Source organism: Salvelinus alpinus, chromosome 3 (assembly GCF_045679555.1).
Source record: "Salvelinus alpinus chromosome 3, SLU_Salpinus.1, whole genome shotgun sequence".
In the NCBI taxonomy this organism is placed as follows: Eukaryota; Metazoa; Chordata; class Actinopteri; order Salmoniformes; family Salmonidae; genus Salvelinus; species Salvelinus alpinus.
Window position 1 is genome coordinate 31,595,185 of NC_092088.1, and position 26,029 is coordinate 31,621,213.

At 41.5% G+C, this 26,029-nt stretch overlaps 1 protein-coding gene across 1 annotated transcript in view; it reads right to left on the reverse strand.

The window, feature by feature from the left end:
* Window positions 1–26,029, reverse strand: part of LOC139569798 (eukaryotic translation initiation factor 3 subunit C-like) — an 82,787-nt gene that overhangs the window by 40,263 nt on the left and 16,495 nt on the right. The window contains exons 7-18 of the mRNA XM_071391157.1: window positions 20,999–21,188; window positions 20,784–20,909; window positions 18,311–18,362; window positions 17,774–17,886; window positions 6,952–7,076; window positions 6,369–6,531; window positions 6,061–6,089; window positions 5,571–5,712; window positions 4,870–4,998; window positions 4,469–4,562; window positions 3,980–4,167; window positions 1,774–1,998 (exon numbers count right to left, since the gene is read on the reverse strand). Of these exons, the coding sequence (XP_071247258.1) occupies window positions 1,774–1,998; window positions 3,980–4,167; window positions 4,469–4,562; window positions 4,870–4,998; window positions 5,571–5,712; window positions 6,061–6,089; window positions 6,369–6,531; window positions 6,952–7,076; window positions 17,774–17,886; window positions 18,311–18,362; window positions 20,784–20,909; window positions 20,999–21,188 (1,576 nt within the window). The remainder of the gene's footprint in view (window positions 1–1,773; window positions 1,999–3,979; window positions 4,168–4,468; window positions 4,563–4,869; window positions 4,999–5,570; window positions 5,713–6,060; window positions 6,090–6,368; window positions 6,532–6,951; window positions 7,077–17,773; window positions 17,887–18,310; window positions 18,363–20,783; window positions 20,910–20,998; window positions 21,189–26,029) is intronic.

The following is a 26,029-nucleotide window of genomic DNA, read 5'->3' on the forward strand; positions in this document are numbered from 1 at the left end:
GATGCTGCCCCATGTTGACTCCAATGCTTCCCACAGTTGTGTGAAGTTGGCTGAAAGTCCTTTGGGTGGTGGACCATACCCGTTCAAAGGCACTTAAATATTTGGCTTGCCCATTCACCCTCAATGGGGCACTCACGCAATCCATGTCTCAATTGTCTTAAGGCTTAAAAATCCTTCTTAAACGTGTCTCCTCCCCTTCATCTACACTGATTTAAGTGGATTTAATAGGTGACATCAATAGGGGATAATAGATTTCACCTGGATTTACCTGGGTAGTATGTCATGGAAAGAGCCGGTGTTCCTAATGTTTTGTGCAGTCAGTGTACAACAATTGAAACAAAACAAAAACCTTTCAGTTATACAACTTATCAAGCTTTGGAAATACACAGAACAAAAATAAACGCAACATGTTAAGTGTTGGTCCCATGTTTCATGAGCTGAAAAAAAACTAAAATGTTCCATTCGCACAAAAATATTATTTCTCTAAAATGTTGTGCACAAATGTCTATATACTTCTGTTAGTGAGCATTTCTCCTTTGACAAGATAATCCATCCACCTGTAAGGTGTAGCACATCAAGAAGCTAATTACACAGGTGCACCATGTGCTGGGGACAATAAAATGCCACTTTAAAATGTGCGGTTTTGTCACAACACAATGTCTGAAGTTGAGGGAGCGCGCAATTGGCATGCTGACTGCAGCACATCTCTCTGTCCAACAGAGCTGTTGCCCGAGAATTTAATGCTCATTTCTCCACCATAAGCTGCATCCAATGTCGTTTTAGAGAATTTGGCAGTGCGTCCATCCGGCCTCACAACCGCAGACCACGTGTAACCACGCTAGCCCAGGACTTCCACATCCGGCTTCTTCACCTGTGGGATTGTCTGAGGGCGTGTGTGTGTGGGGAAAAACTCACTCTGATTGGCTTGGCCTGGCTCCGCAGTGGGTGGGCCTGGCTCCCAAGTGGGTGGGCCTATGCCCTCCCAGGCCCACCCATGGCTGCACCACTGCCCAGTCATGTGAAATCCATAGATTAGGGCCAAATTAAATTATTTCAATTGACTGCTTTCCTCATATGAACTGTAACTCAGTAAAATCGTTGAAATTGTTGCACGTTGCGTTTATATTTTTGTTCAGTACAAAATATGCAACCTTTTCTGAATAGCCATTCAAGTGTTTCCTCATTCGTTTTGGTTTCCGTTGCATTTTCTTCAAACAGGGTTACTCAAATCTTAATTTAAAGTACAGTAAAATGTATAATCTCCCTTAAATCACAGGCTGTACCAAGCAAATCATCTTCATTTATGGCATTGAAGCATCCTTCTTTAATTGCCAGAGGCAGTATCCTGGTTCTCAACTGCGCTCACAAGGATCTTTGATTTCTTGTTAAGCGACAGGTGACATAAGGTTCTAGATCATAGGTGTTTTTGATCTGGTTATAAGTTGTGAGCTTTGGATTTAGCCATATATCAGTTGCCCATTTTTCTTTGTAGCTAAGTGTGTTTGATCAAGTTGACATTGCATCGTAACTTGTTTCTAAATTTTCTTTGTAGATCAGCTTCCTTACATATATCATTAAGTTCCTTTGTCCAAGGGTCATTGTGTGTTTTAGTGGCACTGGCACCAGTGCCACCCAGGGAAAGAGTTAGTCCGGAGCCCTGTAGCCTGCCGGATGTTGCCCAGCAGGTGTGTGTGCCCCTACATGTATGAACAGCTTGGCATACTGGGTGCTGCCCTGTTGTGTGTGTGTGTGCCCACACTCACGTTCTCATACCTGTACAGGCGGGTCAGCGTGCTGAATATTATCCTGCAGGTGGCTCATGAGCATCAGGTCACGGGCTTGATACCAGCGCGAGTGAAGTGCGTGGTGGTAGATGTGGCACAGGATGGCACATGTGCGGATGCGGTCTGTGCGGTCCTTAGCGTAGATGAACTTGCACAGGCGGTCCATGATGAAGGCACTGTCCTTGCCTTCGCTCTCCTCCGCATCCTGCTCAGACTAGGGAGGAAATACAAAGAGAGAAGGGGGAGAGGGATAAAGTGACAATTCAATAGTAGGCGAGTATAGTGTTGCACGGTATACCGGTACCACAAAATCAAAATGTTATGACACTTAGTACCATTTCATATGATAATAACCAACCTTTTCAGCCCTACAGATCCAAAGAACCTACTGGCGCCTGCCTGTTAAACAATGTTTATAAAGTCAGCAACAGTTCCTAGTCTCTTGTACCTTCAGGTCCAATAATATCCACTTCACTTTTCAAGTGCATATCACATATGGCAGCTGTAATCAGCCATCAGCAACCCCTACCAGCTCTCACCTGCTTCTCTCCATCCACACTTCCTGCGCATCTATTCCTCCGTCAGTTTAAATAATATACACTACTGTTCAAAAGTTTGGGGTCACTTAAAAATGTCCTTATTTTTGAAAGAAAAGCAATTTTCTTGTCCATTAAAATAACATCAAATTGATCAGAAAGTGTAGACATTGTTAATGTTGTAAATGACTATTGTTGCTTGAAATGTATGATTTTTAATGGAATATCTACATGGGCGTACAAAGGCCAATTATCAGCAACCATCACTCCTGTGTTCCAATGGCACATTGTGTTAGCTAATCCAAGTTTATAATTTAAAAGGCTAATTAAACATTAGAAAACCCTTTTGCAATTATGTTAGCACAGCTGAAAAATGTTGTTCTGATTAAAGAAGCAATAAAACTGGCCTTCTTTAGACTAGTGGAGTATCTGGAGCATCAGCATTTGTGGGTTCGATTACAGGCTGAAAATGGCCAGAAACAAAGCACTTTCTTCCTGAAACTCGTCAGTCTATTCTTGTTCTGAGAAATGAAGGCTATTCCATACGAGAAATTGCCAAGAAACTGAAGATCTCGTACAACACGGTGTACTACTCCCTTCACTGAACAGTACAAACTGGCTCTAACCAGAATAGAATGAGTGGGAGTAACAACCTAGTTTAGGCAAATTTGATTGGCACTGGAAGAAAGGAAAAAGGGTCTGCTACTCATGAGATGTGCATCAAAAGGTAGGATTCATATAGGCCTAATTGTATGCCTAAACCACTTCAAAAATCTATTTCTTGTGCTCCTTAAATTCAGTTTGGTGCCTAATGTTTTAAAAGATGGGAGCGGTATGTGTGTTTGTGGGAGAGAGAGGGATGTGTGTTTTTATGAGAGTGAGGGAGACAGAGTATGTGAGGAAGGGAGGGAGAGTGTGTGTGTGTTAACTGAAAAGCAAAGGTTTCATGCAGTGTTTTCCCCTTACTGACACAATGACATGCAAATCATGATGCATGTTTTTTTCTTTCCTCCCACCAAATCACAGGTAGGCCTTTGCAAATATGAGCAAATTAGCCATTCTATGCAGTATTCTATTTTTCACTTAACCGTGTGGAGTTAAACTCAATGAGTTGTATTGAGTAGAAGTGTGAATTTCAGCGACAGGTTTCTGGAGAACATTTAGAAAATGTGACCAAGCGTTCAGGGGACAGGGCGAACAGGATGCTAGGCCACTTTTTCTTTTCGACCGCTAGGATTTTTTAAAATTATGGTATCGTAATACTAGGCCTGGTATCGTATTGTTACGACACTAGGCAAGGACAAGGTTGGGTTATGACTAGGGGTGTGATGTTTAAACATTTAAAAGAAATTGGGATTGTTAATGTTCAGAAATTTGTGAATTCACGTCCTTTTATGATTCTTCGTTCAAACGTTTTACACAAATTCCTAGTAAGTATCCGCCACATTGCTTACATCTCTCCTATCCTGCAATTTAAAACGAGAAAGAGACAGTCATTTCAGACTATTGAGAAGCAGCCATGGGGTCCATGTAAATATAATTACTGAAACATACATTCCCATTCAAGTTCTATGATTGGTGCACCGGGTGCCATATTGAGTGTACCCATAACCTGAAAGTAATGTTGTGTTCATGATGGATCTCTGTCCATTTCCTTACCTTGGTCTCTCCCTGGAGGCCAAGGGCGCGGCGGTGAGCCTTGTAGTCAAACTTGTAGTAGGTGTGCATGATGCGGCGTAGGTAGATGCGGCAGCCCTCCTCCGTGCTGCCCTTGGTCTCCAGGTAGCCCAGCAGGCGGTCGATGATGCCGCACACACGCCCCTCGTCCTTCAAGTTGTCCACGTACTCTGGGGGAGAGAGAGTGAGTGATTTAAATATCATTGTGTGAAATTTAAAGTTGGTGTGAAAAAGAGATCAGGGTATGGTGTTTTCATAGGTAAAAAATCCCAATAATGTGTGTTATGTACATGGTACAGGTTTTCGTAGGAATTCTTTTGCTGTCTATTCTATTAATCCCTTTACTTCATATGTGTCTATAGTGATTGAGTATCAATTAAGTTGGTCATTGACAGACGCACAAGTGACTTGGATAATGCGAAAATGCGGGTGTGGGTCTAAAATAGCGAGAACACTATGAGAGGGCCTCACCTTGAGAGTGGGGGTCAGTGTTCTGCATGATCTTGGTGAACTCCTCGTCCATCCTCTCCACCAAGGTCAGAATGCAGCCACGCACCCTGAATGGCTGAGGAACAGATAGAGAAACTGAATTTATTTGTACCATCTACTGCAAACTGCAGCCTATCACATGAAGTGTATTGCCATGCCTGTCTTCTTGCCAAAAGGACCCCAATGGCAATAAGTAAAAGACTAATGTATTTGATAGGTGCTTGTTCTTGACTGTATATGTATGTATTTTTTAGAATATTAGAACTTTAATTTTCCTGTGGGGAACTACTCATTTGGAGTAGTTCAAATAAATGAACCAATCAATCATTCATTCACTGAAAGAAACTCAATCAACCACTAAGAGTTTTATGTGAGAGAATTACCTGTGAGTCAGTAACGGCCAGGTTCTCGCTGTCCTCGGCGATGTTCTCGCCGATAAAGATGTTGTTGTTGTTAAAGAGGATGTCCAGCAGCTCGTCAATGCAGTCTAGACACTTCTTCCACATATCAACCTGGGAGAGGGGTGGGGCGGGACAGGTAAAATGGATGAGGAGATATTAGTGTGAATTGGTGTCACACTCGGGCCGGATACGGGAGAATCCAGGACGGAAAACGGGAGTTTATGGTTGTCAGCACCAATTCCTGATAAATGTACTTGGAGAATCAAGGTGATTGATGCTGAGAAGACATTTCTAAAAACAGATCAAGTACAACTTGTCCAATAACTTTGTTTTTACATTTAATACATTCCCCCATCACATTTCCCCCCAACTGCTATGGGGGGGACATTAAAAGGGATGGAATAGCCATTATTGTAGAATTGCACATGAAATATTCTTATTTTTTTCCTCAAATGTGTTGTAGCAGAGGTAGCAGAATTAAGACCGCTCAGGCTCAACCCCTTCAGACTACGGCGGACAGTCTATTCCGTTAGCATAGCCACACCTCCGTGGAGTGGGCAGATGGACGGTAATAAAACAGGAAAGTTTTAGCCTTTAGCAATTTAAGCATTTAATAATTTAACAAATAAGCATTTAACAATTTGGAATTTAGCAACTTAGCATTTAACACCAGTGAGTCTGACCTTCATGAAGGCGGCCAGGTTAGGGTTGTAGTCGTACAGGGAGGCGATGATGTTAAACTTGATCTTGACCAGGATGCCCTCGCCCAGAATGTTCTCATTGGAGATGTTGGCCAGGGCGTGGAGAAGCTCGATCTGGGCAGCTCTGAACAAAGCAGAATGTAGAGGAGGGAGGTAGAGAGAATAACAGGTGTAGGGACAGTGGTAAGTTAGTTTAGGTTCACATTATAGGGAATAGGCTGGCTTGCCGGGTCCTCCATATTACATCAGAACCCACAAAAACATTTTCAGGCATGACTACGGCATTCTGATATGTTTTATGTAATAACACAAACAATTTAAAAGTGAGGTGCAACTTTGCATTGGGACTTTTGATGCATATACTAACCATATGTTAAATGTGGTTACGTTCATGCTACCTAACCTTTAAGGTTCTCCTGTCGGGAAAAGCAATTAGCACTATCCACATTCACTGGCAGGTTTGGCTCTGTACTCAAAGCATTTCAGAGTAGCAGTGCTGATCTAGGATCAGGTCATTACAATCTAAAAGGTAGAAATGATCCTAGATTAGCAGCACTTCTACTCTGAGATGCGTTATGACCAAATAGGACCATTGGGTCGTGTTCATTTGGGGACTAGAGAGAAAATGCTTTAAAATGTTTTGCAATGAAAAACAAAAAATGTGTTTCTTATTAGTAAAGGTCAGGTGGTCCCTCTCCGTTTGTCAATTCTTACATTTGGCGGTTAATGAACACAAACAATACATACAGATAAGTGGAGTGCCATAACTTGATTACCCACCTTAACGAGGGGCACTCCTCCCTTCACCTTCTCCCATTCTCCTTCGTCCTCCTCTTGGGCCTCTTCCTCTGCCTCTTCCTCCACACGCTCCTTCCGCTTGTGTCTCTTCTTCCTATCCTCCTTTTTCTTCTCACTGGTGTGTCGCTCGACCTCACTACCAGACCTGGCAAGACAGAATGAGGTGTTGTGAATACATTTTGGTCAGTGTGTAAAACTGATTTGATGTCAGAGACGAGTCTCTAAAGCAGAGGGTAGGCAACTACATTCAGTCGTCAGACAATTTTTTCATGCGCAGCAGGTTGCGGGGCCGGGACATTATTATATATATTTTTTATTAACTAAGAAAACATTGAGGGGCCAAATAAAATCGCTTTGGGACCAAATGTGTCTCGCAGGCTGTCTGTTGCCGAGCACTGCCCTAGAGTATCGTTTAACATACAGAGTGAGATATAGTGAATGAAAGTCAGAGGTAGGATGATTAGACTTCGAGGAATGTTCGGTTACAGAGGCAGTGATATTGACTCTAGACTCAATCCACAATAATTCCATCCTAACGCACAAGGTACAAAGAACAGGGACTGACTTCTTGAGGAAGATTTTGGCAATGGCGTTATTGCCCTCTTCGTCTTCACTACCACTGCCGCTTTCCGCTGTGTCTGAGTCCCAGTCTTCGTCATCCACATCACTACTGCTGGAAGACTCCTCATCCTGTTGAAGACATATACTGTTATTACATACACGAGTTAGATTAAAGCCTCCATGCAGTCTTAATGTCATTTTTAAATCATCCCTGTATATCTAATCAATCACTATTAATTTATTGAAAACACCACCAAAATATATTTGTAATAATTTATTTCCCTGAACCTCCTTGGGCCACTGAAATCTTCAGTCCGATTGATACAAATTTGAATCGATTTACATATACAGGCCTGATTGGCTAATATAGTAATCTAAAGCCCAACCCCTTACCCCTTCAACAAAGGCACATGGTATTCAACCTGTCAGTTGGAGTTGGACCCAGAAAGCGACAAACTTCGACAAGCATGTAGGATTAATTTTGACATCAAAACTAAAAAAAATCTACCAGAGAATAGATCTCCAGGAGGATGGTTGTTGACCACTGCCCCTACACACACTACACATGTGTTTTCAAGTAGTCATACAGTCAATCGCAGATAGACCCATAGCCCCTACCCATTGACAATTCCTACTAAAAATCGGTTATAGGTCATGGTTCAGCTACTACGCTCTCTGAAAAAAGTAATATAGAACTTTTGCCCCCATAGCAGAACAACCTTGGGTCTATATTAGGGATGTTAACGATTAACTGTTGACCCGGTTAGCGGCCAAAAAATACATTTGACCGTTCATGCTTATCGGACAATGGGTGAATTAGCTAAATGGAGTGGAATTCAATTGACGCGTGTATATTCGTTAGTTCGTCATACAGCTTATTTATCAAACACACACAGGATATGCTACAGAGCCGAGTAGGCTATGAGCAGAATAATATCACCTGTTGGACAACGCAGCTCTCAAACAGCTGGATGCTGCTGGAGTGAAACGTGTTCTTATAAGCACAGTCATTGCGCAACAATTCTAAACGCAATCGCATGTTAAAAACATAGTTTTGATTGCCACAATTAACAAGAGGAGGATCTCAGCTTGATATTGCTACTATTTTTATTAATTGAAGCCAGTCATCCATTTGCGTGCATGGGCAATACAATAGGCGAGGCTATGAGCGCATCACCCACCACCTAGCAACTGGAGGAAGTATGCATTTTAAAAACATACTTCAAAATTGTTTGAAACCTGGACGTTTTACTTTATATTATGAGGCACGTCTTACCTTGCTTCAAAGTAGCCAGCCTAGCCAAAATCAAACCATAGAAACGTAGAGGCAATTTTATAAAGACTTCCTAATTTGCCATTAAAACAGCATTTCTCTCCTGTTCTATTGGTTTTCATATCAACTTTCTTTCACTGTCCAGAAGCGAAAGGCACAATCCTAGTCACATTAGCAACCCATCTTAGTTGTTGCATCTTTGGACTCCCCCTCTTTCTACGTTGGAGATTTTCAGCTCTGTCACATATGGAACCACGTGCATCAGGTGCGCTATTTAGAATGGTATTTTCCCGGGAATAGCATTTTGGAAAATGTTTGAAATGATGTTTTATATTGGTTGCTTCATTAGAGAAGTATGTTCAATAACATAGCATTTTGGGGGGGCTGTGAGAGGATTGGCTTGCTACTGTTGCATGTTTCAATGTCAGTTCCTTGTATACACGCATAATATTTTCTGTTGGTCACGTTTAGGTCTTTTTTAAAAATGTAACCTTTATTTAACTAGGCAAGTCAGTTAGTTATGAACAAATTGTTATTTACAATGACGGCCTACCAAAAGGCCTCCTGCGGGGCCGGGAGGGCTGTGGCGGTTACGAAATTTAGTCAGCGGGTGATTGTCAAGCAAATAAACTGTCGGTCTCCACGGTAATTGACCGTTAATTAGCATACACATTTAGCATCTGAGTTTTGAGTTTATTTTATTTTTTACAGGGACAGTGCACATTAATCAACGTTTCAGTAAAAGTGCCGGTTTTAGCCAGCCGGCTAATTTTCAACCGCAGTCCCTGGGCAGGTTATCTCCTGGCTTCCATACATAGCCTACAAGCCACTGATGCAGACTTCGAACATCTAAATTTTAAAAATCCATCTAAAATAGCCCACACCTTCACAATAAATCTATTCATTTAGACAGGTCTAAAGAAGCATGATATGAAGAAAACATAGTCTATTACAGAAGAACAATAGCCAAATGGCTGTGGGCTACACTAGTTCATTTAGCAGACAAGATTTTCTTAGTATTCTGTGGCATTATTTTATAGTATGAAGAATACAATTGAACAAATCTGGATAAAATAGGAAGGATATTTTCAAATGATTTGAGGGCGTGTGCAGATGCGGCTATTCTGTGTTGAGCGGTTAACAAAGAAATAGGTAGTACTATATGCTTCATTTACATTTATTGATGTATAGAACAGTGTGTTATACAAACGTTGGGCTATATATTGATTTTTAATACATTGTAAGGCTGCATGATGCGACTGACAATTTGAAAAAAGTTGCTTGAAAGGCACGAGCTCTGCTTTTTTGCGCAGGCTGTACACACGCCAATAGTCTCTCATTCACAATTTGACAAGCACTTGAAAATGCCTCGAATTGTGTGGCCGTTGTGCCCTTGGCCCGGAGTGCTGTGTCATGCCCTTTTCCCTGAGCACTCTGAAGCACCTCTCACTCACATGGCTCTTCATCAAGTGTTTGGGTCTTTCTCACAGACTACAAGTGAAGACAGACACTTTGGGGACGCAACAGCGCACGTCCTTATCTAATTCTGAAGATATTGGAAGAATTGCGCACATTTACTTTTGGTCAGCCAACAAGATTAGTAGGCCTAACGAACAGCAAAAGCACTAGTCTATGTCAATCTACTATTCCCCATAGTACAAAAGTTGATCTATTCTGTGCGAGAAATAAATATTGCAAACAGTCTGGGATTAATACAACCAATAGCATCAAAAACATTTTCTTTTTAACACGATGTGGCTGACGCAACAGATCAGAACATTCAGCTTTAAATGTTGATAAAATATTAGGCAATTTCTTCACATTATAAAAGCAGCAATGTGCACATGGCAGTAGGCTATAAACACGAATGTTCCATTAGCAGAAAACACCATTATCAAAAGTGACAGCAAATGCAATTATGCATGTAATGCTTTTATTATAAAAAGGTGCATGTTTATGGTGAAAAATATCTTCCCCAAACTTGAAACTCACACGCTGCTTATGTATGCCAGTTAGGCGCTACACTCCTTCTAAAGTGGATTAACGTGCTTACATTTAAGAAGCTATTTGGCCACTTTAGTTACGATACAACCCTTATTAAAACATAGGCCTATGAGCTAGGCTACATGAGGTGTGTGACTATGATTCGAAAAAGGCGTCGTTTCTGGCCTTATGCCGGGCATCATTCACTACAATAATGGCGCCAGAGAGGATGGCTGCCATTTTATGGGCTCTTAACCAACCGTGCTATTTTGTTTTTTCGCATTGTTTTTAACTTATTTTGTACATAATGTTACTGCTTCCGTCTCTTATGACAGAAAAGAGCTTCTGGACATCAGAACAGCTATTACTCACCTTGAATTGGACTAATAATTTTTCTTTAATGAGTTGGACGAGAGGGATTTACTCCAAACACCCGAACAGGCACTCATCCCCGTAATTCGCAGGAGAAAGAGACAGAGGTTCCGTGGAAGGAGATTGGGTTGCCTTGTGAGGATCAGGCGACGAGTGGCTAATCTGACTTTGCCATCGGTACTATTGGCCAACGTACAATCGCTGGATAATAAAACGGACAAACTTAAAGCATATATATCCTACCAATGGGACATTAAAACGAATATCTTATGCTTCACCGAGTCGTGGCTGAACGATGACATGAATAACATACAGCTGGCGGGTTATACACTGTACCGGCAGGACAGAACAGCAGCCTCTGGTAAGACAAGGGGTGACAGTCTATTTATGTTTGTAAACAACAGCTGTAGTACGATATCAAAGGAAGTCTCAAGGTTTTGCTCGCCTGAGGTAGAGTATCTCATGATAAGTTGTAGACCACACTATCTACCTAGAGAGTTTATCTGTATTTTCCGTAGCTGTCTATTTACCACCACAAACTGTTGCTGGCACTAAGACCGCTCTCAATGAGCTGTTTATGGCCATAAGTAAACAGGAAAACGCTCATCCAGAGTCTGCGCTCCTTGCGGCCGGGGACTTTAATGCAGGGAAACTTAAATCAGTTTTAGCAAATTTTTACCAGCATGTTAAATGAGCAACCAGAGGAGAAAAAAAATCAAGACCATCTTTACTCCACACACAGAGACACGTACAAAGCTTTCCCTCGCCCTCCATTTGGCAAATCTGACCATTATTCGATCCTCCCGATTCCAGTTTACAAGCAAAAATTAAAGCAGGAAGCACCAGTGATTCGGTCTGTAAAAAAAGTGGTCAGATGAAGCAGATGCTAAACTATAGGACTGCTTTGCTAGCACAGACTGGAATATGTTCCGGGATTCTTCCGATGCATGCCAATGAGAAGTACACCACATCAGTCACTGGCTTCATCAGTAAGTGCATCAATGACGTCAGCTCCACAGTGACTGTACGTACATACCCCAATCAGCTCCGATGCTCGGCAAATGTGGCAGGGCTTGCAAACTATTAGACTCCGAAGCTCAGCCGAGAGCTGCTAAGTTTCACAAGCCAACCAGACGAGCTAAATCACTTCTATGCTCTCTGCGAGGCAAGTAACACTGAAACATGCATGAGAGTATCAGCTGTTACGGACGACTGTGTGATCACGCTCTCCGCAGCCGATGTGAGTAAGACCATAAAACAGGTCAACATTCACAAGGCCGCAGGGCCAGATGGATTACCAGGACGTGTACACCGAACATGCGCTGACCAACTGGCAAGTGTCTTCACTGACAATTTCAACATTTCCCTGTCTGAGTTTGTAATACCAACATTTTTCAAGCAGACCACCATAGTCCCTGTGCCCAAGAACACTAAGGTAACCTGACTAAATGACTACTGACCCGTAGCACTGACCCGTACGTAGCACGTCACGTCTGTAGCCATGAAGTGCTTTGAAAGGCTGGCTCACATCAACACCATTATCCCAGAAACCCTAGACCCACTCCACTTTGCATACCGCCCTAACAAATCCACAGATGATGCAATCTCTATTGCACTCCACACTGTCCTTTCACATCTGGAGAAAAGGAACACCTATGTGAGAATGCTATTCATTGACTACAGCTCAGTGTTCAACACCATAGTGCCCTCAAAGCTCATCACTAAGCTAAGGACCCTCAGAATAAACACCTCCCTCTGCAAATGGATCCTGGACTGTCCTGACGGGTCACCCCAACGTGGTAAGGGTTGGAAACACATCCGCCACGCTGATCCTCAACCCTGGGGCCCCTCAGGGGTGCGTGCTCAGTTCCCTCCTGTACTCCTTGTTCACTCATGACTGCACGGCCAGGCACAACTCCAACACAATCATTAAGTTTGCCGATGACAACAGCCTGATCACCGACAAGACAGCCTATAGGGACTGTGTGGTGCAAGGACAACAACCTCACCCTCAACGTGATCAAGACAAATGAGACTTGTGGACTACAGGAAAAGGAGGACCGAGCACACCCCCATTATCATTGACGGGGCTGCAGTGGAGCAGGTCCAGAGCGTCAAGTTCACCAACAAACTAACATGGTCCAAGCACACCAAGACAGTTGTGAAGACAGCACGACAAAACCTATTCCCCCTCAGGAGAATGAAAAGATTTGGCAGGGGTCCTCAGATCCTCAAAAGGTTCTACAGCTGCACCATAGAGAGCATCCTGACTGGTTGCATCACTCCCTGGTATGGCAACTGCTCAGCCTCCGATCGCAAGGCACTACACAGAGGGTGGTGCGTACAGCCCAGTACATCACAGGGGCCTAGCTTCCTGCCATCCAGGACCTGTATACCAGGCGGTGTCAGAGGAAGGCCCTAAAAATTGTCTAAGACTCCAGCCACCTTAGTCATAGACTGTTCTCTCTGCTACCGCACAGCAAGCGGTACCGGAGCGCCAGGCCTAGGTACAAGAGGCTTCTAAAATAGCTTCCACAAGCCATTAAGACTCCTGAACATCTAATCAAATGGTTACCCATTTGCCCCCTCTTTTATGCTGCTACTCTGTTATTATCTATGCATAGTCACTTTAATAACTCTACCTACATGTACATATTACCTCAATTACCCCGACTAACCGGTACCCACTGTATATAGTCTCGCTATTGTTATTTTACTGCTGCTCTTTAATTATTTAGTACTTTTTTTTTTTAAAGGTATTTTTCTAAAAACTTCATTGTTGGTTAAGCATTTCACTGTAAGGTCTACTACACCTGTTGTATTTGGCACATGAGACAAATATATTTTCAAATCAAATTGTATAATCGGCTAATACCAGACTACTCTTTATTTAATCTTGTCTTTACACATACTAAATAATGTGTGAAATTTGTTTTGATTTAGAATGGACCATTATCATGCATCTGTCTCGAAACAGGGGCAGCGGGGGAAAAAAACCATGTCATCTATGGACTTAAATAGCGAATGGATGATGCTTTTCCCGTGGTTCATGTTCATGCCAACCATGTAGGCTATACTCCTGTTGTAAAGATAAGCAATGTGCTTAATATTAGGAAAGTTGAGAAATAAATAGTAGGCCTAGCCTATAGATTGCTGATGGGATCTTCTTTCTAATAGAGGCCATCACTCTTGCGCAATTGCATAGCCTATACTGCCCTACCAAGCAAAAAGGCAGTAACTGCTCATAGCGTTGGATTGAGAAAAATGGCTTTCATTTACATTGGTTTCACAGTAACTTTATGCTGTTACTTTTAACATGACCCCCATTTTCTCCAAAACACAGAGGTAGGATACTTGTCCACCTGATTAAGCATGAATTTATTGTAGAAAAAATGACAACTCATTTTCAACCAAATGAGCAGTTACTGCCTTTTTGCTTGATAGGGCAGTATAAAAATGTTGCGCAACACGAGCTCATGGGCTTTCATGAATTGTTTTGATTAGATTTTCGATTACATTTGCATTGATTTCAGAGCGGTTAGAGGGACAATAGAGTGCTGCAGTTTGGTAGGCTACTATTGACTATCAGCAGCATCAGAGCTTGGAGAAGTCTAATTACTGTGACTAAACGGACACATGGATTTTAAAAATGTTATTTAACTAGGCAAATTCTTATTTACAATGACGGCCTACCCCGGCAAAACCCTAACCCGGATGACGCCGGGCCAATTGTGCGCCGCCCTATGGGACTCCCAATCACAGCCAGTTGTGATACAACCTGGAATCGAGCAATTGTCTGTAGTGACGCCTCTAGCACAGATGCAGTGCCTTAGACAGCTGCACCACTCGGTAGCCCGAATTTGACTGCCTTCATGACTCGTGACCGCCAGTGTGGCGGTAATAAAGTCACCGCAACAGCCCTAGTTACATTATTTTAATCTATTTGGAACAAATGTAACCGTTTGTTAACCGAGAGTCGGTTAGTTGGCAGCAATATTGACAGAAATGTGCAATATAACTTTTTCAGTACACATTGTGGCTAAACCATGCCCTTTGAAAGACAGTAGGAATTATCAATGAACAGGGGCTAGTCTCTGTGATTGGCTGTATGATTAATAGAAGACATTGGTAGTCATTACAGGCATCTGGCCTATAAAGGAGCTTAGTCAGATGGTGCTGGGGCTATCAGGGCTGTAGGAACAGAGTGCCTAGTTCTGGGATGCCCAGGGAACCCATCCAAAATATGAGATGCAACACATTGAATCACTTTCATATCCATACCAAAATGTGCTAGATTGAAACTAGAATATTCACTGCACACTCACCTTATGATTATAGAATGTGGTGGCATAAAAATTGTTATTGGTGACCCAATCACAGCCAAAGTAAAACATTTTATTTGGGGTTATGACAGTTTATTACAAAATCAGTTTGACAGTATCTCAATCTGAAGGAAGTGTATTTGAAGTGGCTGAAATGATTCAAAAAGGTACTGAGAAGTGATCGGAAGATCACAAGGCAATATTTGTGTATGAGTGTAGAAAAGATGTTGCTTTTCCCCCCTAGTCTGATTATGCCTCTGTTCTAGCGAGTAGGGCTGAGCGATTAGAGCTTTGAGGTCAGTTCGGTTTCAGTTTGATAAAAAATGCACTGTGGGTCGAATGCTGTATTTTTTATTTGCATTTTATTTAACTAAGCAAGTCAGTTAAGAACAAATTCTGTAACAGAATAAAATGAATAAGTCCTATGATGGTGGTGACTGCCAATTACTGCTTATCAACGACCATTTATTCAAATTACAAAAATATATTTCAGTTGTGTATAGTACATTTGTTTTAGGCCTATTTGATGACTTTATTATTTCATTCCAAGATCTCTATAAAGCTGCTGCCTATGCTGTCCGACAAAATCACTATTTTAGTAGTTCCTCAAAGTAAACAAGACATACTTTTATGACTGTTGAATACCAACTATCAATCACTTAGATCATGTATTTTCAGGTAGAGTTTGGTCAATTAGTTGTTAAAAAAAATATGTTAATTTCTCAGCATTACTAACGAGTCCTGCGCAGCTTGTGAGCGTTGTAAAGGGACACAGATGGGTTTCTGAGAATCTTAGCTTTCAGAAATGGGATCATAATAGCTTATAGCTCCAACCGTACAGAAGTTAGAGACACGTTGCAGGAGAGAAACATAGAGCACTGTTTATCACAACCGCATTTAGCGGCTATCGGAAGTTACGCACGTAACCACGGTTCTATGAACTTAGCGATGCATTAATATTTTATGCAGAGCTTCTTTTGCCTCCCACAATGTAAACTTTGCAGCATAAACTGTCAGCCTACACTATCCCTAGGTTGGGGATCCAGTAAGCTACCTTCAGCGTATTTTCGAATTTGACGTGACATGCATTTACCTAGGTACCTGTACATAACAAAGCAATGTCAGAATCACAAATATAGCTAAATGTCATGTCAGTATCCTAGCTAATTGCGGTCGAAGCTAGCTACTTACCAGCTAACATTAGCTAGCTAAATCCCAGAATGAATCCCAGAATGGAACCTCACAACCGCAGATCACGTGTATGGCGTTGTGTGGGTGAGTGGTCTGCTGATATCAACGTTGTGAACATATTGCCCCATGGCGCCGTTGGGGTTATGGTATTTGAAGGCATAAGCAATGGACAATTGCATTTTATCGATGGCAATTTGAATGCACAAAGCTCCCGTGACAAGATCCTGAAGCCCATTGCTGTGCCTTTCATCTGCGCCATCACCTCAAGTTTCAGCATGATAATGCATGGCCCCACGTTGCAAGGATCTGTACACAATTCTTGGAAGAATGAAAATGTCCCAGTTCTTCCAGGGCCTGCATACTCACTAGACATGTCACCAATTGAGCATGTTTGGGATGCTCTGGATCAACGTGTACGACACTGTGCTCCTGACAATATCTAGCAACTTCGCACAGCCATAGAAGTGGGACAACACTCCACAGGCCAGAATCAACAGCCTGATCAACTCTATGCAAAGGAGATGTGTTGCGCTGCATGAGGCAAATTGTGGTCACACCAGATTCTGACTGGTTTTCTGATCCACGCCTGTGACCAACAGATGAATATCTGTATTCCAAGTCATTTTAAATCCATAGATTAGGGCCTAATTCATTTATTTTTATATGAACTGTAACTCAGTAAAATAATTAACATTTTTGCGTTCATGTTTTTTTTCAGTATAGTTTGTCGGATGAAACGTCTGCCTACTTACAGAAAGCAATTCTGACATTACTTTTTATGTAGCTAGCTAAAGGTACCCATGTAAATACAAATGTCACATCAGGTTAGTAGCTAGCTAGCTATCCACGTTGTGGTCGAGGCTAGTAGCTAGCGAGCTAACGTTAGCTCGCTAGCAGCAGAGCCACAATATCAAGACCGTCATATTGAAGGATAATAGCTAGATAGAATAATAGACTTCTTGAATGCTTGCTGCCACTGCCGGATGCAAGATGTAGCTATGGGACAGCCCCTTTATGGAGGATGAAAGCTGCAAATCCACTGGCTAGCTACCTTGAAGTGTGCGGTGCATATGCTCAGGTTCGATCTTAATTTTTATGCCACTTGAGTGAGTGAAATAAAATCAAAGCCAAATCAGATGAAGTGATTGCTCTGACGGGAGACAGTGCAAAGAAATACTTGCTGCATTGCAGCCAGCTACTGCACAAACCCTTGCTTTGGCCGTGCATAACTAGCTACCTCTCCTATGCATGTCAACAATGAGGAATACCAATTTGACCGGGTGGGACTGGCAGAAGTAGGAGGATATGGTCATTGGTCTATTATAATCAGATCGCCTTGTGTCGTTATGTGGTGGGCCAAAAGTTAAATTCCACTTGAAGAGGATGAAATTCGAGATGTAAAAAAAATAAGAATAACTTTTACACAAAAAGGGCATTATCATATTCTAAATGTCAGTGTTATTTCCCCCCATTGTGGAAATATCATAAATTATGAAAATCATGTTTTAGACTGCACTGCCCCTTTAAAGTGATGGTAGACAATGAAATTGACTGTCGGTGGGAGAAGGCTTGACAAAAATAGATAAAATGGCACATTTCTGACTTACTAAACTTATTCTTGTAGAATTGTCGAGTGAGTTAACTGTGCACTACAACAGAGCCACTGAGCGCGTCCTCCATCTTACCGCTGCTCCCTTCAGGAACTTGCTGCTGTCCGGCGGCAGTGCCTCGGCGGCCGGTTTCTTCTTCAGGAAGCTCTTGGCGTCTCCCGGCTCGTCATCACTATCTGACGACACCCCTACAGACATCAAGGAAGATGGGTGATTCTAAAAGAAACAGCAGTTAAAACAGTGACTAGTCCATAGAATGAATGCATCAATGTCATCCTGAGATTGTAATGGTGGAGAGTCAATCCCCAAAGACTCTAAAAATGGGACCCGATGCGTCTCTGCTTGGCACTCGGCACTAAAGAGATTGATTGGGGGTAAGTGCCTGCAAAAGAATAGCCTCCTGTCCAGAGGGTTTACTTGTACATCAAGCTGCCTCTCTATCGAAACAGGAGGGAGGCTCCTGCCCTATTGGCTCTAATGGCTTGGTAAGGCTACTTTCTTTACTATGAGCTAGCACCCAAATTACCAAAGCAGACGTTTGAGTCTTTCATTAATGGCATTTACTGTAGACATAGATCGAGGTGTAATGAAAAGGCATGGTAAGAAACTCACCTGATTCAACCTCATCCTTCTCATCCTCCTCATCCGCAGAGACCATTGGGTTCTGAAAGAGAGACAAAAGATTACTATTATACCACGAAGCCATTAGTAGGAACTAAGCATCTCACACTGGCTCAGAGTGTCTTGGGAAAGATGCATTAAGCCGAAAACACACGGGGGACGTCTTACAACGAAGTGAATTCTGATTTACATAAGTAGTCACACCAGAGTCAATACTTTGTAGAAGCACCTTTGGCTGCGATTACAACTGTGAGTCTTTTGGGGTAAAGGTGTCAGCATGCTACAGTTCGGCTGTTCGCTAGACGAAGTCGGCTAGCTGAACCGAACGAGTGTGCTCGAATGCACCATAAGATATTTGCTTGAAAAACAAATAAGGGGAAAGCGGCAAATATAACCCTGGGACAGTAGAGGGCGATAAGCTGGTAATAGCCATCTACGGCCAAACAAGTGAAGAGAATACACACGGGAGAATAAAATCGTGTACAGAGACACTTGACTGGCATGAACATTTTATTGATGCGAATTGCCCGGGATCAACTAGATTTGATTTACCTAGCAACACATATAATAGGCGAGATACGGAGACAGAAGATGCCTGGTACAGGTTCACAACGGTGGATGAAGGGGCATACAGCCGCAGAAGACCCTCGATTTACCACCACCAGCAGTCCTACAAGGTACCACAATGCCAAGTCCTCACGTTTTCCTGGGAGAGGCAGCTTTCCCCCTACATGGAGAACCTCGTGAGCCCTTATCAATTTCACTTCTTCTGTTTCTAATTTCCCTTGTTACTGCATACATGTATGCACCACTATATAATAGGTGCCATTTTATCAAGGCTTTTGGAATATGGTTCCTGAAACATGGTATGGTGTTTTTTTGGTTTAACATATATGACATATATTCTCATTACCTCAATAAACCTGGGGGTACCTGGAACTACCACTCTCGTTGTCGGAGAGTCCGAATGCATTCGGCATCATGGCTGCAAGGATGAGGATTCTTGGATGCAGACTCAGTTCTGTGTGCACTGTGAACCAGTAGAGTTTATTTATCTTGTTAATAAAATGAAACCTGATTCTGGGATGGCTCAGAGTGGAGTAAATTAGATTAGACGGTACTACTACTACACAAGTAGAAGAAAATCGGTGGCACACTGCTCTTCTGTATGTTGTCAGCACTTGATGTTCAAATAGAATGCATTGAAACAACTTGAAGGAATGCCAACAGAGCTTTTTCAGCACACAAATAAACATGTATTCTTGCTTCCGAAAGTAAACCACAATCCAAAAAAAGTGTCTGCTGAGAACAGACGTGTAAAAGTGTCGATGGAATAAAATGTTTTAGAATAGTTAAATATTCCTGAATATAAATATTTCTGAACAATAGTACAACAGTGTGTTATTAACAGACCTGTAGATAACAAAAGTGTCTATGGAAAAAAATGAACGTTTCTAGTGTCTGACTGTTTGAAATTCCTTGCTCAAGGAACCTTACAGATGACAGCTTTGCACACTCTTGGCAGTTAAGGCAAAGGGTGGCTACTTTGAAGAATTTCAAATATAAAATATTTGTTTAACACTTTTTTGGTTACTACATGATTCCATGTGTGTTACTTCATAGCTTTGATGTCTTCACTATTATTCTACAATGTAGACAATGGTAAAACCAGACTGGAAGTGTGCAGAGACTTTTTCCTATTTTTTCAGTTTAACATTTTGCCTCCAGCACCTCCACTTATCAGTTTTGGGTGTGTGGTAGATTCTGCCTATTATCTACAATTACACAGGTAGCGATGCACAAACAGTCTAATCTGACAATTTATTAGATTTGACATTCCAAACATATTGCTCACTATTTGTCTGCTTCAGAGACAAGAAAGAGAATGAGAAAATTTGTTTTGATCAGCCATGGAAATAAAAGTGCTGAAAACGTGGTGGCTGACTATTTAAGAAGACGGAGAACAAGGTATAGGATCAAATATACCCGAGTGTTGGTGCAGGTACAGCCGACTAACGCTAGCATTTCATTAATTTATCGATACTTGGAGTCAAAGTACCGATATAATATTTTTCAAGATAATATTGCAATAAAAAACTATTGATTCCCCCCCCCCCATCACCACAATTTATAAGGAAATTTGACCAGCATTGCTCCTTATAGACGCATGAACATTAGACTTGCTTCCTAATTTGACACACTATATGCTTGTGACACCGTTGAAGCTCGCGGTCCGTCTTCTCTCATTCACTCTCATGCATTCGATTTCCACGTTCCCCGGGTAATTGACTCCAAAAGGTTACAAAAATGTTGCCAAAAGAGAACGCATATTTGGACTATTTAACGTATCTTTATATGTGGGTTCCTTATTGGTAAGTGTTATTTGCTATAAAAAAAAACGTTAAAAAAAAAAACAGAATACTAAGAATCTACCATCCTGTGTTGTCATAGCGAAAAGCCTCACCTCCTTGTAGCTGGCGATCTCCGTCTCGTAGTCCCTGTTGTATTTGCGGATCTTCTGCCGCAGGGTGCTGAGTGCTTTGGCGTTGTTCTTGTTCATCTTCTTCTTGCCTTCTTTGTCCTCCCAAAGCTGTAGGGAAACATTAACCATCATCGTGCTTAGGCATAGTGGTAGGAGTGTGTGTCTTAATAGGAACAGTGTGAACTGTGAAAGGTTACCTGATTTAAATAGTCTTCTAGGTCGGACCGAAGGCGGATGTAGAAAGGAGGCATCCCTTCCTTGTCCACTATAGTCTTGCTTTTGAGGAACGCTCGACATAGCTGCTCAAACTCCTCCAGACACTTGGACATATCTCGGATCTTCATGGCGTTGCGGATCGTCTTGATCAGGTTAGTTAGCTCCTCGAACCTAGGACATAATCCTTTTTTAAATGATTATTTATTGAGATAGCCTACATTAAATACAACACCTGTCACGTTCCTGACCTGTTTTCCTTTGTTTTTGTATTTATTTAGTATGGTCAGGGCGTGAGTTGGGTGGGTTGTCGATGTGTGATTTTTATGTTGGGATTTTTGTGTGTTCGGCCTGGTATGATTCTCAATCAGATGCAGCTGTCAATCGTTGTCCCTGATTGAGAATCATACTTAGGCAGCCGGGGTTACACGTGTGTTTTGTGGGTGTTTGTCTTTCGTGTCAGTGTTCGTGCCACACGGGACTGTTTTTCGGTTAGATTCTCTTTGTTATTTTGTTTCGTGTAGTGTTCAGTTTATTTCATAATAAAACATGGGCACTTTCCACTCTGCGTCTTGGTCCGATCCCTACACCTCCTCTTCAGACGAAGAGGAGGAAATCAGCCGTTACAACACCAGTTTGATTTTGTTTAATTTGACCTAGGAAAATAATTGTGTGTGTGTGTGTGTGTATCCCAACTCTCATTTCCTGCAATTGTACATAGTTTAACTAGACTCATGACATCTTTTAGGTAGGCTATTTAATGATAAGGAAAATAAAGTCTAGATCCGATTTCCACAAATGTTATTCCGCTACCAAATATGTTATATTATGATCATTTATATGAACCTTCAATTGAATTATACATTCTCTTTGACAAAAAGTGATTTGATCAATTGTTCAAAAGCTTCAATTCACCAGTCAGAAAAGCCTGCACAGCCTTTTCTAGATAGAATGAACCAAATACATCTTCTAGTGATCTATTGATAGGACAGGTGCCTGTCAGTCACAAAGCGAGCAATGACAGGGAAAAACTGCTGGTTCGTCAGTCTGCCCTGCCTCTCGGTACCTGTGTTACTTTTTGTGCGTTGTGATTGGCTGCAGTCAAATTTATTTTCAACGGAGGAGGGAGAGTATGACGCTTCTTCATCGTTTCCTGTGAGTGAATGTACAAATCACGTGTAATGTAAGTGGTAAAGAGGAGTTGAAATCCACGTGATTATGGTTTTGTGGCACATTCATTTATTTTCTTTTGCGTGTTTCATAGGCCTATAGCCAGCCATGGAATCGGGGCGCATAGGCTATTTACGGTTGGACGATTGACGACGAACAGCTTGTATTGGCTAGTTTAATTAAGGTGTTGAACTGATGGAACAAAGTCAATCTATAGCCCTTTGTTATTCATTAATCATATAACGTAATTATGTCCATGGTATCGCATCGGGACAAATAAAACAAAACCTTGTTTGTATTTTCCTAGGACTCGAATGTCCTTGTCGAGACTTGCCAGTGAATGCTAAAGTGAGAAGAGCTGGCCGATAAACTGCCTGAACTGATGCAAGAACAATAAATAGAACGATAAGTTTATAACAATGTGCAATGTTTTTTCAAATGATCCTTTAAACTACCACTGCTGGTTTGATGGTTGTAGCCAACAATTGTCCCATTAACAATCACCTATATTAGCATACGTATTTCATTTCAAACTGCACATTTCTAGTGTAGGCTACTTATCGTAATGAACAATATCAGCAAAATGCCTGAAATAAATTATCGGTGTTGATATTTTTCAGTTTATCGTCCCAGCTCAAGTGTAGGCTAGTGACGGGCTGTTCACGAACTAACAGCTCTTTTTCAACTGATATTTCAGGTGAACTGGTCACTAAACCTTGCGTCCTGGTTCATGGGCTCAAGTCCTTATCCAAGTGCTCAAGTCCTGGTCCAAGTGCTCAAGTCCTGGTCCAAGTGCTCAAGTTTGAGTAACTGGGTCCTTATTAACTCCAATTATTTACCAGGTGTGATATAGTGTAGTGGCAAGAAGGATTTAGTCAATAAATTGTTTTCTATCCATTTTCCTTTCTTTCTGTACCTCCAAATGTTTTCATGTTTTGTAATGTTACCAGTTTTTGAACGTTGCAAATAGAAATTCCTTTAATAGAGCCAACGTTATTCCTTATTCAATATGTCAGAGGCATGTTTGTTCTACATAGTATACATTTATATCTGAACTAGAGGTCGACTGATTCATCGGAATGGCCGATTAATTAGGGCCGATTTCAAGTTTTCATAACAATCGGTAATCAGCATTTTTGAACACCGATTATGGCCGATTACATTGCACTCCACGAGGAGACTGCGTGGCAGGCTGACTACCTGTTATGCGAGTGCAGCAAGGAGCCAAGGTAAGGTGCTAGCTAGCATTGAACTTATCTTAACATAATCACTAGTCAACTACACATGGTTGATGATATTACTAGTTTATCTAGCTTGTCCTGCGTTGCATATAATCGATGTAGTGCCTGTTAATTTATCATTGAATCACAGCCTACTTCGACAAACGGGTGATTTAACAAGTGCATTCGCGAAAAAAGCACTGTCGTTACACCAATGTGTACCTAACCATAAACATCAATGCCTTTCTTAAAATCAATCCACAAGTATAGATTTTTTAACCTGCATATTTAGTTAATATTAGAGGTCGACCGATTATGATTTTTCAACGCCGATACCGATACCAATTATTGGAGGACCAAAAAAAGCCGATACCGATTAACCGGACGATTTTTTAAATTTATTTGTAATAATGACAATTACAACAATACTGAATGAACACTTATTTTAACTTAATATAATACATCAATAAAATCAATTTAGTCTCAACTAAATAATGAAAGATGTTCAATTTGGTTTAAATAATGCAAAAACAAAGTGTTGGAGAAGAAAGTAAGTGCAATATGTGCCATGTAAAAAAGCTAACGTTTAAGTTCCTTGCTCAGAACATATGAAAGCTGGTGGTTCCTTTTAACATGAGCCTTCAATTTTCCCAGGTAAGAAGTTTTAGGTTGTAGTTATTATAGGATATTTCTCTCTATACCATTTGTATTTCATATACCTTTGACTATTGGATGTCAAAGGTATATGGAATGGATCAAGGACAGGAGAGGTGTTCAGAGGTGCTTAAAGAAAGGCGCACAGGTAGGCCTCATGAAAAACAATGTTTCATATGCTCTTTTTAATCACAGTAATATACGGTGATTTGTCAGTCAGTGAGCTTGATAACATGAAAGAATCATTTTCATAGCATCACTTTCATATACTGTACATTAAGACAAATCCTTCTATGTTGAGTTTTAGAACGCAGTTTACATAACCTGATAATGACTTGATATTTGAGTGCATTCACAACAAACCTGCAGACAACTTACAAAATGCAATATTGCATTTGAGGGTTAGTTTTCCCTGATGAAAATTGTTATTTGATGCATGGCCTACTATTTCTAACTGGTAAAATAAATTCCTACGTCTTTTGTGAGTAAAATCCTTTTTCCCCAAAAATTGTAGGTACATTTTTGTGAAGAGGTATGAGGGTTGTGATATGGATCATTTAATAGTAAAATTCTTTAAGGGATCAATACATTTCTATATTGCTTCCCCAGTATCTGCATGAACCATCAGGCCAAGTGTTTTTGGTTGACCCTGCTGGACAGAAAGAGAAGGAGGAATTGGAACACGCTGCATTCAAATTCAGGTCTTAGTTATTCCATTGTACTGGATCTAATACTTATTAGCATTTTACATACGTTCATAAGTGTAATACTTTTTCATGACATACTGTAAAAAACTCTCTTGGCTGCTGGCTCTGTCACTTTCAGACATGGGCAGAGCAGACTTGAACCACAGGGGTTCTCTTTAAAGAGAGAGTAATCCAAAAGGCATAGACACACCCCTTGACTTTCAATTGGCACCGTTGACCTGTATGTATTCTCTCCTGATTGGCTCTGTGGTGCACAGTCTGGTAGTCTGACTAAAGTGCCATAGTTATGAGGAGAGACATCCTCCTTTGTATTTATGGGAACAAATATTTCCTAACACTTTGGATCCTATTCTTGGACAGTTAGAAGACACAATGCATCAATGCAACAAAAAAATATATTACTAATTACTGTCCATGAGTAACCTCAACCTTGTGGGTCTATGGGTGTTTGGGCAAATAAAGTGCCAACTCAATTCTACCACTGCCTAGTCTCTCATGCCTCTGAACGGGGACACAGGGCAATCGTTTTTAATCTAAACCAGCCCTTTCTTACTGGAGTACACTAACCCCTAATTGGGGCTCTTTTCTTGACACATATGAGCAGTTTACCAGATAAGAAGTCAAGAAGATCAAAAAGTAGATTGTAATAAGGGTGTATTACATCCTGTGCTGGCCCCATTGTCATATCCATTCTGGATTCTGAGTGTTAAAATCATAGCTGGAAAAATGCCTCTATGTATGTGTATTCATTTTCCGCCAAGACAGAACTGCCAAAGGGGGTGGAGTTGCAATCTCCTGCTGAGACAGCCTGCAGAGTTCTGTCATGCTATCCAGGTCTGTGCCCAAACAGTTCGAGCTTGTACTTTTAAAAATCCACCTTTCCAGAAGTAAGTCTCTCACTGTTGCCGCTTGTTACAGCCCACCCTCAGCCCCCAGCTGCGTCCTGGACACCATAGGTGAATTAATTGCCCCGCATGTATCTTCAGAGTTTGTACTGTTAGGTGACCTAAACTGGGATATGCTTAACACCCCGGCCGTCCTACAATCTAAACTAGATGCCCTCAATCTCACCCAAATTATCATGGAACCTACCAGGTACAACTCCAAATCCGTAAACTCGGGTACCCTCATAGATATCATTCTGATCAACACGTCCTCTAAATACACCTCTGCTGTCTTCAACCAGGATCTCAGCGATCACTGCCTCATTGCCTGCGTCCGTAATGGGTCCGTGGTCAAACGACCACCCCTCATCACAGTCAAA